This window comes from Pygocentrus nattereri, chromosome 21 (genome assembly GCF_015220715.1).
Source record: "Pygocentrus nattereri isolate fPygNat1 chromosome 21, fPygNat1.pri, whole genome shotgun sequence".
Lineage (NCBI taxonomy): Eukaryota > Metazoa > Chordata > Actinopteri > Characiformes > Serrasalmidae > Pygocentrus > Pygocentrus nattereri.
This window is the reverse complement of record NC_051231.1, coordinates 16,890,890-16,907,745: the sequence shown is the minus strand read 5'-3', so window position 1 is coordinate 16,907,745 and position 16,856 is coordinate 16,890,890. Positions and strand designations below refer to the sequence as shown.

Genomic DNA, 16,856 nt, shown 5'->3' with positions numbered 1-16,856 from the left:
CATCCTGTGACAGTGCCATCCCTGAGCTCTTCAGTACGACTCATTCTACTGTCAATGTTTGTTTATGGAGACTGCATGGCTATGTGCTTAATTTTATACACCTGTTAGCAGTAGCTGTGACTGAAACTCCATAACAAGGAGGGAAGTCCATATAACTTTGGCCACATAGTGTAGCTATTGCATGTTTACAAAAAACTGAACATTTTAGAAACAAGCAAGCAGTAATGAAACTTTTGATGGGCAGTGTGGAACAGGATTTGGAGTCCTACCATGTTGGGGATCGCTGCAGGATTCCAGCGTGCTCAGTAAAATCTTCCCCAGTGACCTTCTTGAGACATTCTGAAAGCACATTAACCTAGTCAGACCTAAAACCACAATCCATCAAAATATTCTACCATTCAAACATTCATACTTTTAAAAAAAGTTCAAAGGCTTGTATCTTACACTTTTTTATATAATTGATTCTTGTGAGGTACATGTAAAACGTCTGTAGGGCTTTCTCTACCAAAAACGGTCAGAATTCATTTTTTTCCCAACCTTTATTTATCTCTTAAAATAAAACAGAGCTGTTCTTGTTTCTCTGACTTTAAGACTGATTGGCTGCCCTGTATTGTACAGAGCAAAACCGCTATAGGTGGAATACGTATAAATCTGTTTTTAGGTTTCCATGTATGTATGGACTGAGGACTGAATTTTGATGTCAAGGGTGGATATGCAAGGGTTTAGTTTATTATTGGGGAGGGTGTCTAGATTTATTTAGAAAACTGTAACATTACTGAAGTTGATCCTAAGAGAATGGATTATCCTCTCATCCTCGTTTTTCTTTTCCTGCAGTAATAGTCATAGTGAAAAGCGTGACCATCAAAACTGGTGTAGCCCACTAATCTATACACCAACTGACCACTTCATTAAGTATACCTCCTTATATCTTCACTCACTGTCCCTTTTACCAGATCGGATCTACCTACTGTATAGATGCAATTGTAGACTTTGTAGGTCTACAATTACAGATCATAGTTTGTCTGTTTCTCTGTATACTTTGTTAGCCCCCTTTTACCCTGTTCTACAATGGTCAGGACACCCACAGGACCACCAAAGAGCAGGTAATATGTGGGTGGTGGATCATTCTAAGCACTGCAGTGACACTAATGTGGTGGTAGTGTGTTATTTTGTGTTGCGCTGGTGTGAGGGGATCAGACACAGCAGTGCTCCTGAAGTTTTTAACATCGGTGTCGCTGCTGGACTGAGAATAGTCCACAAACCAAAAATATCCAGCCAGCAGCGTCCTTTGACCACTGATGAAGGACTGGAGGATGACCAACACAAACTGTGCAGCAACAGATGAGCTACTCTCTCTGACTTTACATCTACAAGGTGAGCCAACAAGTTAGGTACTGTACATCTAATGTGGACAGTGGACAGTGAGTAGACACAGTGTTTAAAAACCCCAGAGGCACTGCTGTCTCTGGTAGTCACTGCAGTGCTGAGAATGATCCACCACCCAAATAATAACTGCTCTGTGTTGGTCCTGTGGGTGTCCTTACCACTGAAGAACAGTCTGTAATTGTAGAACTACAAAGTGCACCCATGTTTAAGTGGAGCTGATAAAATAGACAATGATTGTAAACACAAGACGGCGTACTTAATGAAAGGGCCGGTCAGTGTTTATCAGTGGTATAGTTGTACTTTGTCTTTGTCCCCAGTAGACATTATCAGTAGACACTATGCCTATGGGTTTGAGACTAACCAGTTCTCTGAGCTGTTGAAGGAGCTGCAGGACATCCATGAGTTTCTCCTCCACCAAAGAGAGCCGCACACGCTCTGTCTCCAGCATCTGCAGCTCCCTGTGGAGCATCTCCGTTTCCTCAGCCTTCTGCTGGAGCTCATGCAGCAAGGCATCCTTTATCTGCACACACACACACACAAACGGACACATTAACACAACTGTTTGTACTATATTTATGAAAACACACTATTACTATCGCATTTTAGTCCAAGATTAGGCTTAATCTATATATAAGAAACCAGTCCTCTACAGTCAGGTCCATAAATATTTGGACACGGACCAAATTCTCATTTTAGCTGTCTACTACAGCGTATTGGAGATAAAAAGTGCAGACTTTCAGCTTTAATTTCTATTTACACACAATCGGGCAAACAATGTAGGAATTACAACCATTTTCATACATTCCCATCCCCTTTTTAGGGGCTCAACACTAATTAGATAAACTAAGAAGGTAAACCCTCTGTATTTACTTTGGTGAAGTCCCCTCTGGTCAACTGTTTGTCAACCACAGTTGCTTTCTAGGACTTTTGGTGTGCAATCTTTCTTTTTACGACCTGACCAAATAGTTGATTTGGCCAAAGCTAATGTTAGTGCTATGTCTCTGGTGGGTTTGTTTTAAATAGTTAGCCAAGTGATGGATTTTTGTACTGTTAAGTCTCTGTTGAGATTTAACAGTACCAGATTCCAAATGCAAGTGCCATGCTTGAAATAAACTCTAGGCTCTTTTTCTGCTTACTTCTGAGTTAAATAATAATGGAAAATCACACACACCTGGGGGTGCTATGTCTGAAAATGCTTGTGCCAGATGAACAAGCAGGATTCAAGAAAGACAAAGGAACAAGAGACATTATTGCAAATGTTTGCAAAATTACTAGAAAAGCCAAGGAGTTCAAAAAGGAAATCAACATGATTCACTGACTACAGAAACCTTCAACTGAGCTTACCAGGATCAATTATTCACAACAGAGGATGCAGCACTCAAGAAATATAACACAGATTGCCACTCTTATTTTGGACATATTCTGACAAGAATTGATTCACTGGGGAAAAAAAATTATGTTTGGTTGAAGGTAAAAGAAGAAGAGGATGACTAGCAACAAGATGGATGGATACAATCAGAGGGATTATAAACCAGTCATTAAGAAATCTGAAGATCAGGATATTCTAGAGGAGCACTATCCATATGCTCGCCAAGAGTCAGAAATGACTTGATGGCACTTAATAATACGATAGTCAGCTAAAATTTGTTATTAGTTATTGCTTATGGTTGGTAACACAACAAGGTGTTTACTCAGTAAGAGGTCATAGTTATTGGGCCAGAAATTCCAGATGAGAGCATTCCTAATTATGTACTAATTGGTGATCTCCTAGCTGTACATGGACATAGTGTAGTATGTCCAAATCCAACAGTTCCACATATTAGCTGCCAGGCTTGGGTGTGTTTCTGTGGTAACCACAGCAAAAAACAGCTGTGTACACACACTCTCACACACACAAGCTGTAGCTACCCAACATGTTGTTGGCAGGCAGTTGCTTGGGTGTGCTTAAGAGATGGAGCACTACATCACTTTCTGTGGTTTAGCTCCATTTTCATAATATTATCTCACCAAGCCAGCCATTTGTAACAACCCACCCACTCAATCCTGCTACAAATGCAAAGTCTTGCCTGAACAGAAATTCTGGTCTATATACACAGTGCTTAAGGTGGCCCTGCAAATGCTGAATACCTGAAGTTTACACCAGGTCAGAGGTCAATAATCTGAAGTTATGTATATGGCTCAAGTGCATTATAATGATGCATCTGGGCTCTTTGGAAAGGGTAGTCCCCATGTGACATTCCCTACACATGATCCCCACCCTGCATAAAACAAGTATTCAATACCATTAAAGTTTAAAGTTTATAATAAAACTGGAAGGTTCTTGTTTTGCAGATACATTATACATGTTAATACTAGTACAGGACATTTTCATAGGTCAAAAAGTGATGTAGATGTACAAAAATGATAAGTAATTATAATATATATTTCATTTATCATTCCCAAAATACTTTGGGAATATTAAATATCTAAAATATGTCTGAGTATATATATATCCATCTATCCATCCATCCATCCTCAACCGCTTATCCGAGTCCGTGTCGCAGGGGCAGCAGCCTAAGCAAAGAGGCCCAGGCCTACCTCTCCCCTGCCACCTCCTCCAGCTCCTTCCTTCACTCATAAACAAAATCCCAAGATATTTAAACTCCTCCGCTTGGGACAAGAATTCACTCCTGACCTGGACAGAGCATTCCACCCTTTTCCAAAAGAGGACCATGGTCTCAGATTTAGAGGTGCTGATTTTCATCCCAGCCACTTCACACTCGGCTGCAAACTGGTCCAGAGAGAGCTGGAGGTCCTGGCCTGATGAGGCCAACAAGACCACATCATCCGCAAAAAGCAGACGTGAAATCCTGAGGCCACCATACTGGACACCCTCCACCACTTGGCTGTTCTGAAATATTCTGTCCATAAAAGTTATGAACAGAATCGGTGACAATGGACAGCCCTGGCGGAGTCCAACCCTGACTGGAAACCAATCTGACTTACTTAGGATCCAAGCTCCTGCTCCATTTGTACAGGGACTGCATGGCCCGTAACAATGAGCCCCTCACCCCGTACTCCCGGAGCACTCCCCACAGGATCCTCCAAGGGACGCGGTCGAACGCCTTCTCCAAATCCACAAAACACATGTGTACTGGTTGGGCGAACTCCCACGCACCCTCCAGAACCCTGGTGAGGATAAAAAGCTGGTCCAGTGCATTGTTCCTCTTGTAGCTGAGATTCTACTATCGGTCAGACTCTCTTCTCCAGTACCCCTGCATAGACCTTACTGGGTAGGATGAGAAGTGTGATCCCCCAATAGTTGGAACACACCCTCCAGTTCCCTTTCTTAAAAAGAGGGACCACCACCCATTCCATGGGGACTGCCCCAGATATCCACGCAATGTTGCAGAGGCGTGTCAGCCAAGACAGCCCTACAAGATCCAGAGCCCTCAGGAATTCCCGGCGGATCTCATCTACCCCTGGTGCTCTGCCACCAAGGAGTTTTCCAACCACCTTTGGTACCTCAGCCTGAGTGATGGATGGACCCTCGCTCTGATCTCCAAGCTCTGCCTCCCCTAGGGAAGGATTGTTGGTGGCATTGCGAAGATCTTTGAAGTATTCCTTCTACCGTCCAATGACGTCCCCAGTCAAAGTCATGAGCCCCCCAGCCCCACTGTATACAGTGTTGGTCGGGAACCACTTTCCTCTCCTGAGGCGCCTGATGGTTTGCCAGAACCTTCTCGGGTGCCTGTCGATAGTCTTTCTCCATGGCCTCAGCAAACACCTCCCATACCTGAGTTTTTGCCTCAGCAACCGCCAAAGCCGCGACCTGCTTGGCCCTTCGGTACTATCTTTTGCCTCCAGAGTCCCACAAGCCAACCAGGCCCGATAGGACTCTTTCTTCAGCTAGCTTCCTTTACCCGAGGTGTCCACCCACGGGTTCGGGGATTGCTGCCACGACAGGCACCTACAACCTTGCGGCCACAGCTCTGATCCGATGCATCGACAACGGAGGCACGGAACAGGGCCCACTCTGACTCGATGTCACCAGCCTCCCTCAGTATGCGGTCGAAGCTTTGTCAGATGTGGGAGATGAAGATCTTTCTGGTAGGTTCCTCTGCCAGGCGTTCCCAACAAACCCTCAGAACTCATTTGGGTCTGCCAGGTCTGTCCAGTATTTTCATCCGCCATCTGATCCAACTCACCCCTAGGCAGTGATCAGTTGACAGCTCCGCTCCTCTCTTCACCCAGGTGTCCAAAACACATGGTCGCAAATCCAATGACACAACTATGAAGTTGATCAACGAACTGCGGCCTAAAGTGTCCTGATGCCATGTGCACTTATGCACACCTTTGTGTTCAAACATGGTGCTTGTTATGGACAGACTGGCGAGCACAGAACTCCAATAACAAAACACCACTCGGGTTCAGGCCAAGAGAGACTCTTCCTCCCAATCACGCCCTTCCAAGTCTCACTGTCATTGCCCACATGAGTGTTGAAGTCACCCAGCAAGACAATGGAGTCCACACAGGGGGCACTTTCCAGTACCCCCTCCAGGGTCTCCAAGAAGGCCAGGTACTCCGAACTGCTGTTCGATGCATAAGCACAGACAACAGTCAGAGCCTGTTCCATGACCTGAAGGCGCAGGGAAATAACCCTCTCGTCCACCGGAGAAAACCCCAATGTACAGGCGCTGAGCCGGGGAGCTATGAGTAAGCCCACTCCTGCCCGACACCTCTCACCCTGGACTTTATTCCATTCTGGAGTTATCTCTCAGCCTCATACACTAGCTCAGGCTGTTTCCCTGCCAGAGAGGTCACGTTCCATGTTCTGAGAGCCAGTATCAGTAGCCGAGGATCAGAACACCAAGGCCCCTGCCTTCGGCCGCCACCCGATCCACATTGCAGTGGACCCGCATAAGCACCTCTCCCACAGGTGGTGGGTCCATGGGAGAGTGGTCCCATATAGCTCATTTGGGCTGACCCAGCTGGGACCCTATATATATATATATATATATATATATATATATATATATATATGATTTTTTAAGGAGGTGGAATTTAAAGAGGTGTATTTGGGATAGATAGTAATACACACACACACACACACACACACACAAATACACCTCTTTAAATTCAACCTCCTTAAAAAATCACAAATATTGTTCATGTATATTTGGGTTTAGAAACAAATAAATAAACAGATTTATATACCATTTTTAGCTACTGAACACTTCTGCACAGAACTTTTACTATAACATTGACAGACCAAAAGGCCAAAGTTGTTTACCATAATCTTCCATCCAATCTTCTAAACTGTGACTTTTGCCTGCTCCTAAAAGGTCTTTTGTTTTTTGGCTATGTCAAACTTTCAAACGTTAGCATGTGTATGTGTGTCTGCAGGGGGCAGCAGTGTACCTGCTCAGGATCTGGGTGGTCTCTTCTGGCTTGGCTCTCTCTGAGCTCCAGCTGTTTGTGTAGGCGGGTCACTCTGTCCAGCAGCTCCAGAACAGCAGTGTAACTCTCCTCTGCTCGTGACTCTCCACAATGGGACAGCAGCCTCTTCAGAGCCCTCTCATCACACCTGAGCACAGAGTGAGCAATTTTAATTTAGTTTCTCAAAGGAGCAGAAGCATTTAATTCAGTGGTCCTCAGTTCACCTCCTGGTCATCTTACTGGGAAGTTTAGTTTCTATACCTGGTGCGCTCATACAGCGCCACACAATATACCTTGACTCTACCATGTTCATGTCTCTGCTATGGTAGGAATGGTCCACCATTTAAGTGATATCTAGTCAGCAGTGGTTCTATAGTGGTCCCTTTCTGAAGATTAATAGGATCGAGGGGGACTGATAAATTGGACAGCAGTAACAGATGGGCTTACTTCATGAGTGTTTAAGATAAAATGGTCAAGGGGGTGTAGCTAAAAGGTAAGTGTATCCACATCCTCTACAGAGAACATTTCTGCAGACTTTAATGCACAATTACAGTTTATAATGTTTTTATTAGTTATTTGCTGAACTTAAAGTCAGGGACATTTCAGATTTTATATTTCTACTATTATGCAAGTATGTTACAATCAGCCAATAAATAAAAGACATGTTTAAGATGGCTCCCTATAAGGGTTGTGTTAGATTATTTTCCCTTAAAAAATCAACAAAACATGGAATTTAACTGGGTGTTCAGATTTTTGCAACGACTGTATAAAATTAAATATTAGGAATGAAATAAAACAATTTTATGCAAAGAAAAACATTGAAAATGGTTTATTTTATTTACAGTGTTAGAATGAGTGAATGTGCAAGAAATCTGATGGTAAAAAATGTCAATAATGACAAACTAATTAATATATAGGCCAGCTCACATATGGCCAAAGTACTATAACATGTAGTATAACATCACCATTTCACTGTGGTAATTCTCGTTCCTCCTATCATACTAGCACTGAAACAGATTACCAATACAATATAAGTCTAAATAAGTTCATGGAACCCTTCCACTTAGTGAATTTAGCTTTAAGTTGCACTTCTTCCTGACACAAGTGCTCAACTGCGTCAGCTAGAGGGGTATCAAACCCCCAGCTTTGGTCTGTGGATCAGTTCTCTGTTCTCTGAAACAATGGAACTCCATCTAATACCTTTAGAATGAGCTGGATTAGAGTTTGTGGTCCAGAAGTCATAATCGAAAATCAGTACCTGACTTCACTAATGCTCTAATGGTTGAATTCAGTGATGTCCTCACAGCAGCGTTCTAACATCTAGTATAAAGCCTTCCCAGAAAAGAAGAGAAGCTGTTATTGCAGCAAACATTTGGACGCGTAGTTCAGTAACATGCTTCCCAGCACAAAGTGCGCCCATATAATGGCTCTTTAAGCATTTGTATAGTAACCTAAAGAACCCATGGGGTGCCCATTAATGTACCTGAGTTTCAACATTCTCCTCTAATAAGCATCTATGTGTTTTTCTGCTGGTAGTGAAACACCTCATAAAAGGTTTGAAACAATTTAAGGTTATGGTATCTGTAGCACGGCATGCGCTACCCCAGGCTCAAGGAGGACGCTGGAGGCAGGATGCAGGTTTGCAGCAGCCATATCTTTACTTCGTACACCATAAACACAAACCAAACACAACCAAAGCTACGCTGGCCACTTTTCAGTGGCTGAAGCTAGCTAGACTTTTCAATCCTTTCTTCAATGAGCTTTTCAGCTCTTCAGTCTGCTGCTGCTAGTCCCTCTGTCTCTCTGTTCCCTCTCAGCTCTTTTTAAAAGGCTCTGACCCAAGGCAAGAGGGAACGAGGGCTCGCCGCTCTACGTCCTCGTTACCGCCTCCAGCTGGCAGCTCGGCCACCTGGGTCGAACGTGAGGTGCAGTGAAGCGGCCTTGCTCTGTAACAGGGCGGGGCCCGGGCGGTGAATCTTGGGACTCACTCCTCCCTGTGGTGCCTCTCGTGGCCGGCACCAATGTCCTTCTCCTCCTCCTCCTGCTGTCACTCTCGTGATGTGCGTCCATCTGGGGAGCTAGAGCTTTGCACTCCACCCCCTTCCAAACTCACGGCTCTCTCCCTGGCATACTTGCCAAGGTTCATCATCATTGGGTGTCTGGGCCCTGCCTTCCTACTGGCTCACGCAGCCATCATCATCGGGCCCGAGGGGTGTTCTGTCCACACCTCTCCAGTGCTCAAATATTTGAGTTACTTGAGTTACTTAAGATGACTACAATTATTTTCCACAGTTGTTGCTTTCAAATGTCCCACTTTATTTGGATAGTGCAATGTAGTCGCGTTATAGATTATGTACAGATGTTGAAATTGTTAACAAACCATCTGTTGAAACCCAGTTGATTCTAAACAGTGATGGGCTAAGGGTTAGGATTTGGACCAGAGTTAGGATTGGGTTTATGTTTTGGGTTGAGGTTAAGGTCAGGGTTTAGAGTCAGGGATTAAAGCCACTTGAAAGTAAATGAAATATCTACAAAACAACTAAAGTGGACTATTCAAATAAAGTGTTAGCTTCGTATGTTTACATTGCAACAATGTGAACTGGATATGTTTTGTCCAAAGGGTTGAGACAAATCCACGTAAACAGACGAAAGCAGAAAAACTTGTTAACTGTCGCCACATTTTTGACTGAAATGTCACACCCAAAGTAAAAGGAGCCTATTCCTACATACTTTGGGCTACGATCATGATCCTGGTCTCATGTTTTTTGTCAACCGTGAATTACTGACACAGAGTAACAGAGGCTGTCAGTCATGGCAGAAGGGAAGGAGAAAACAGTGTGGAATGGAGTACTCAAATAGAATATAAACGCCCTAAGTAGGTTAGCCTCAGTGAGCTAATCAGCTAACACCACGCAAAAATGCAATTCAAAATGTTTTTTTGGATATTTGAGGATAACATACAAAACATTTGTGAGCAATTTCTCTATATATAAACTGGCGTTGAGGTGCGTAGTGTCTTTCTTTTTGTTCTTGCTAGTCGTGTAGTCTTTAACATGCTAACTAGCCAGCTAGCAGAGGACAGTAATGAAGTTGTATCAGCAATTATATATAAAAGATGGGCAGTTACAGTTGTAAAATTTTATAAATATATATAATATATAAAAAATCATATAAATAACTGTGATTAATGATGTAATTGTCTTTTCTTGTACATTGTGTGCATTTAGAAAAATGACAAAAGTTGCTTATTAGCCTATCCTAGCTAGGTTACTACATAGATACAGGTACAATACAGGTAGTACTGTCAAACTGATAAATGACAGTGTTGGGTGAACACACACACACTCACACAAAAGTCTCAGATACACAGAATCATGTGTAGTCAAGAGCTTACAATTTTTCTTGAGAGTGAAAAAACTCATTCTGCTAGAATCCAAGCTAAAAACAATAGAACTGCACAGCTACATGGGTAATAAATAATGAAACATTTGTACTACTTCTAAATATATTAGAAAACTGAAGTCTCTTAGAATTCTTACTTTTACAGCTGTTTGCTTCGACCCACCACACCCAATTCACATTTTGCTTGTTGTGCCATAATATTACTGTAAAATCTAATGACTATGGAAAAAGATTGTAGTGAATTTAAATGACTGTCATCATCTTGAATAACTGCAATTGGGTGATTATGCAATAATCATGACAGGCCTAGATGGCTAATTTGCAACTTAAGCAAATCCCAGGTTATGGTTTTGGAATATTTAGCATTTTAAAGTACTTTTCAGCTGAGGCTTATAAACAGCTTTATCTGCCTTTATTTTTGCATTTGGAGAAGGAATTATGTCAAGTCACAATAATATCTGGGCAGGTTCTGTGCTGAAGTCAACACTTCAGTGTTCACTTAGTTCCTCACCCTTCCAAACGCCCATCTAATAAACAGGACTATTTAATCTTAGCTGCAGCTTCATCTCCTTCATTATTCCTGTCTTGGCTGCAAAGCGAAGCTTCAAAAGCTTTAGGGATCAGTTACAGCAACCAGAAGAACATTATTAACGCCACAGCAGCAGGAAAACAGAGTGATTCAAATTCAGTTTTAGACTTTTTGTTTCTCTCTTCTTTTGTTCATCTCTTGTTATAGTAAGAGCAGATAATACAGTGAAAGTGGGGAAATTAGATTATATTCAAATATATTACAATAACATTAGGCATGTGTCCTTAAAATATGCTCTGAATCTATTCAAATAATACTGTAATTACCAAGTGAAAATAAAAGTCTAATTTAAGTCAGCTAAACCTCATTATGAACTAGACCAACCTGCCTGCTACGCCTAAATTGGGGAAAGAACCAATGAAACAAATATATGCATGTGGAAAGCCCTTTAGTTTCTCTGGTTGCCGTAGCATCCTTGAGTGCTTAAAATCCCTACAGTTTTCTCACTATTAAATGCTATTAATAAACAAAATTAAAAAATAGCTACATATAAGCTATTTTGGCATGGATTTGTGTTTATATTGTTTACATGCAACCACTTGACATATTTACATGTAAATTCAAAGCACCATTTTTTCAGTGTAGAGTCTGTGGGCCTATCCCGCAATGGACTGGCGACTTGTCCAGGGTGCTAAGTGCCTTCCGCCCAGTGACTGCTGGGATAGGCTCTAGCTCCCCCAGAATCATAAGCAGTTTAGATAATGTGTGTGTGTGTATGTGTGTGTGTGTGTGTGTGAGTCTGGGGACTGAATTTGTTAAAGCCAGACATTTTTATTGTCTCTTGAAGAGGAATTCCACTACTTGTGTATGTGCATGTACCCCTCCACCATGAATGGATTCTCTGTGAGGTAAACTCATATGGATGTCTGGTTCCCATCACCACACTTTCAACAATTCTGAATATTGTCTAGAATGCAGCATTTCACGTCAAACCTCCCTCAATGACTATACATCTTAACTAGTGAATCTGGCAGTGAATGCAGGTTAGCGTTTGTTTTTCAAGTGTCAAGTATAGTTCAGCCTCAACTGTCCCGCAAGACACATCGAAGACAAGCAACAACAACATTCTTCACTGTACATTGGCTTTTCGAAGAACTGAGTGCTTTTAAAAATAAACCCCTCTCGTTGAAAAGAGCTAATATGAACACTAATCTTGCACTCTATACTTGTATTTTTGTATCTATATCTAAGCACTGATTCTTGCGTTAGCGGTGTGAATAGTTCAGGGTTATCTTTGGACTATTAGAAGTTTGAAGCAAGCATGTGATGATTTAGACATTCAATTGAGCGAGTAGTCTGCTATACCTGTCTCCACAGCAGGAGAGTCTGGTCAGTATCCTCTTCACCTCGTCCACCTGCCTCTGCTGCTCTCCCGTCCAGCGCTCCTCCTCCTCATCTGAAGCTGCCTGACCCTCCACAGAGCGGAACAGCTGCTCCTCCACTGAACACAGACACATGCACATCCTTCATTCGCAATAGCAGATAAGGCAGGGATACAGTTAGTCTGCATGTTATCAAGTAATTTTAAACAGAAAACAGCACATTCTGTAAGTTACAGATAATTAATAATTATTGTAACATGTTCAACACTGCATTTATTCACTGTCTGCAACAAACTGAAGCCATAGTTTAGTAAAGGATCAAATCTGCATTTTTTAGTTAATCATCCAAGATGTGTCTGTGCCTAAAGTTTGCTTTTCTACTCGTGCTAACAAGTAATGGAAGCTTATCTACTGACAATAAGCATCATGGAAATTGAGAAGTGAATGAACCACTTCCCATACTGACCAAATTTAATCTTGTTAAAATTACAATGACTGGAAATAATAAAATCTCAAATAAACAAGATGTTTTAGTATTTTTAAGACAGTAGTATGATGTGCACCTCTGATGAACGAGGGCTATTATAGAGAGAATTTTTCCCCAAATTATTATTTGAATGACTAATATTCGGTGCACAGTTTGACAGGATGCTTTGTATTATGGCACAAACTACACAGACACTATCATGGTGAAAATTCTGAATGAACGCCCATGACTGACCATTATCGTGAGCGTTTTCTGCCCGTCCAGTTGGGGAATCCCGGTCTCGCTGGGAATCCAGGCAGCAGCGGCGATTCTGACGGCTGTACTGCATCTCCTCCACACTGCTGAACACTACAGACACTTTGGACACCTCTGACCTGCACAAAAACACAAAACCAGATCATTTCAATTCACAGGGAAAGATGCATTTTAAGATCAAGTAATTTCTTAATCTAAATGTCTAAAATTATGTAGTTATAATACTGACGCCGCGACCCTGACGGAGAAGCAGCTTAGAAAATGGATGGATGGATGGATGGATAATACTGACGGACCTGCAGCTCCACAATGCTGCTGCACCCTCCGCCATGCTGTTAGGTGTTAGACACAGTGTGGGAGTTTCTGAACAAGCCAAGCAAACATTCAGGCCAAAACTCAGTAACAGCTTATTTCAGATTCACACTGGAATTCTAATCAGTTTACTTTTTTGTGCAGTCTGAGTAGCAATAAGAGTGACTGAAATCTGGAGCTTAACAGGCACCATGAGAACATTTACAGATCATGTTTCTTAACTAGGGATGCATGATGACACTGAAATCATATCGGTATCAGCAGATAATTGTTTCAAAAGAAATTATAGTTATTTGACCGATGTTCAGATTTTGTCAAGGTTTTAAACCAATATTTGATAATGTACTTATTGTACTTTGGAGGAGCAGAATATTTAGGCAACCCAGACTAATAAAAAGATTAAGCTAAAATGTCTGCACTTTATTAATTTTACTGCATTTTGAACCCAATAGAAATAAATGTCTTCGTAATTCTAATTCAGGTGAATTTAGTTCCAGTTTCTACATTTCCTTAACAAATTTGGTTTCAGCAGATGTGTTAATGGAAAATAATATATACTGTCATCAGCCCACAATTTTGCTATGTTTTTTTTATCATAATTATATCATTTTAATTGCACATTATATTTATAAAGAATATTTATTGTAACTTTTCATCAAATTCAAATCATAAAGTATTTCCTCTTCGAATTATACAAACAGATGTGTTACAGATTAAACGTTTAGAAACGTTTTTGCATAATTCCCCCCCTTTTTATTGAGCCATGAGTAAGAAATCAATAATATAAAAGCAGAAAATGAATAGAAAAAGTGTGCACTTACATTTGCAGAGAACTGTTATATTTAAGTGTGTTAACTTACTTTCACTTAGAAAACCAACAAAGCACATACTTTCACTGGGATTTTTCTTGTATGCAACTCTGTACTTTGCCATTGCTAGCTAACTAACCGGGACTTCTAAGGATCAAGAAAATAGAAAATTAAAAGAAAATGTAGTCATTGTGCAGCTGCCTAAAAGAGTTAAATGCACTCATGCAGAAACACTGATGGTGGCCTTGTTTCTCTGCACACAGGCTGAGGAATATGAGCTGTGTGCAAATGTACAGTATCACCCCAGTCCCTTCCATAACATCAAAGAGGGGCCCAGTAACTTGATCTAATCTGCAATAATTCACGTCTATAAGCACTGTAATCATTTCATTGGCAGTTGTGATAAAGCGGGGCGAGCAGGCTGTTCTGTGAGTAATTGAAGCCAGGCCTGCAGTCAGACACATTCTGCTAAGAGCTTATAGCTGGAGCCATATTCACAGATCCCAATGAAAAACATCAGTAACTTCACAGACATATAGATCCTATTCACAGTAATTTAACAATACACACCAGGTTTAAATATGCCCTCCTAAACAAACCAGCTGGTTAAACTATACTACAACATTATGAGAGGAATAAATTAAAAAAAGTCTTTTGCTTTTGAGTTATGAGACATTTTAAACGCAGGTCATGTTCAGGTAGATGGCAGCTGTAATACAACAGATTGTTTTTTTTTTCTCTAGCTATTGGTTGGGATACAGCAGTCGCTCTGCTCTTTTGTGTAAGGGGAAATCCGATAGGGGGCCTTCATGAATCGCAGTCTAAGTGTTTCCAGATGACAGCGTCTTGCCAGAGGAGAAAAAAAGGAAAGTACTCAAGAAATACATTTGTCCATTTCCAGAGAAACGAAAAAAGAGTCATGCTCACACACATTATGCTGCTGTAGCAGGGATGACTGGAAACAATTCAATTTGATTCAGATTCTTTACGATTCAGTGCATTATGAAATCTCTCCTTTCACCCCGATTAGATTGTTTTGGCACGATTAAGAATTATTTAAACAAAACAAACAAACAAACAAAAAAAGAAATATACAACTGTGACTGAAGAAACTATTGACTCAGTAGTAGAATAAAGGCAATATAAACAACACACAGCTTTTTGGTGGATTTTTTTCCTTCATTTTCACCAAAAATGAGCACACAATTTATTGACTATTATAAATGACTACAATGGATTCATCCAAAGGATAGATGATGGGATCTTAACCCTTATTTATGTTGTACGTTTTAAAATACAGGAGTATAATTTTTAAATAATTTTTGTGGCAAAATCTTTTCTGCTGGGCTTAACCCCCTAAATGGCCCGCCAGCAGGCCCAAAGTTTTAATACATGTGTTTATAACCTAAAAATAGCTCTGTCAGTCTGCACTGAAGTCCCCGTAGTTACTGAATAATAAGCCTTAGTATGTAATAAGCCTGGGAGTTTGAATGTTTAATTAGTGTAATGAACATGTAGGTGGAAAATAACTAATTTGACGTATTTGCAACCCCCCCTGCATGTTTACATTATACACATAAAGTTCAGGTCAATTTGATCCAGTAGTGAGAAAATAGACTACAAAGAATAAAAATATTACATTTAAATCGAAACTGATTTGTTTCCTTTTCAAATTTGAGACACAAGGTTTTTGCCTAATCCCTCCCAAACACAAACAGACACACACACACACAATATTGTTTCTGCTGATTGTGGGGCCATTAAATGAAATTCCACTCATATCCTAGACATCTATCAAAACCTTAACCTGAACTACTCCTAGCCTAACACTAACTTTAACCCTAAATATAACCTTAAACTTATCCTCATCTTAAAATGTGTGACTTATATTGTGGGAACCAGTATGTGGTCCCCATAAGGAAGAAAGGTCCCCACAATATGAGTGTATAAAGAGATTTTAATCCCCACAGTGTGAAATAAACCTAGGTCAACATGCACACACACACACACACACAAAAACCCACACAATTTTCTCTTCCTATCTTTTTCGGGTTGTTCTGTGTCTGTTTTAAACATGGAAAAAAGTCAAGTGCAGCTTTAAAATAACACTTGCAGCTCATTTAGTGTGATTTGAATTGAAAGGGTCAGTTTGACCAAGAACAGAAAAGTGTAAATAAAACAGTAATAAAATAAAACAAATGTGCTAAATGTCTAGTTTTTGCCAGTGTACAGAAAAAACTAAATTCTTTACAATGAAAAAGAAGTGAATTATTATGCATAAAACACTGATTACAGTAATATTAATTAAGCTAAAGATAATGTTTATGGAGAAAATACATATTTTTAACTACTTTCAGATGGTTAAACATGCATTAGGTCAATTTGAGTCAAGAACATTATTGCTGTTCCTTACAGTTGAACAGAACTGGAAGGTTAAATCAAAAGTTAATTTTACCCTTGTTTGTCAAGTATTCAGATATACAGTTATATGAACTTTACGTCCTCAAATTCCATGTTTTGTTGATTTGCTGAAGTTAAAATAAGTTAACAAATACTCTACAAAGAATGTACTTTAATATGACACATTTTTGCAAATATGTAAATATTTTGGTGCAGAATTTCTATTTCTTTTCCTTTTTACTAGAAGATGTACCATTACTTTTGCACAGGCCATATGTTATGTTTTTTCCCCAATATGTTAACACGTATAATGAACAGCAGCTGTATATTAGACTACACAGAAGTGTGTTCTCTCTAAACGATGTGTTATTTTAACTTAGAAAATCAACAAACCATGTAAACTGATCAAACCCTAACCCTAACCTTAGCCCTAAACCCTAACTCTCACTAAACGATGTGTTATTGTCACTTAGAAA

General features: G+C 40.5%; 1 protein-coding gene across 1 annotated transcript in view; it reads right to left on the bottom strand.

The window, feature by feature from the left end:
* Positions 1-16,856, bottom strand: part of efcc1 (EF-hand and coiled-coil domain containing 1) — a 55,531-nt gene that overhangs the window by 4,504 nt on the left and 34,171 nt on the right. The window contains exons 3-7 of the mRNA XM_017692836.2: positions 12,839-12,978; positions 12,101-12,236; positions 6,787-6,952; positions 1,748-1,906; positions 270-339 (exon numbers count right to left, since the gene is read on the bottom strand). Of these exons, the coding sequence (XP_017548325.1) occupies positions 270-339; positions 1,748-1,906; positions 6,787-6,952; positions 12,101-12,236; positions 12,839-12,978 (671 nt within the window). The remainder of the gene's footprint in view (positions 1-269; positions 340-1,747; positions 1,907-6,786; positions 6,953-12,100; positions 12,237-12,838; positions 12,979-16,856) is intronic.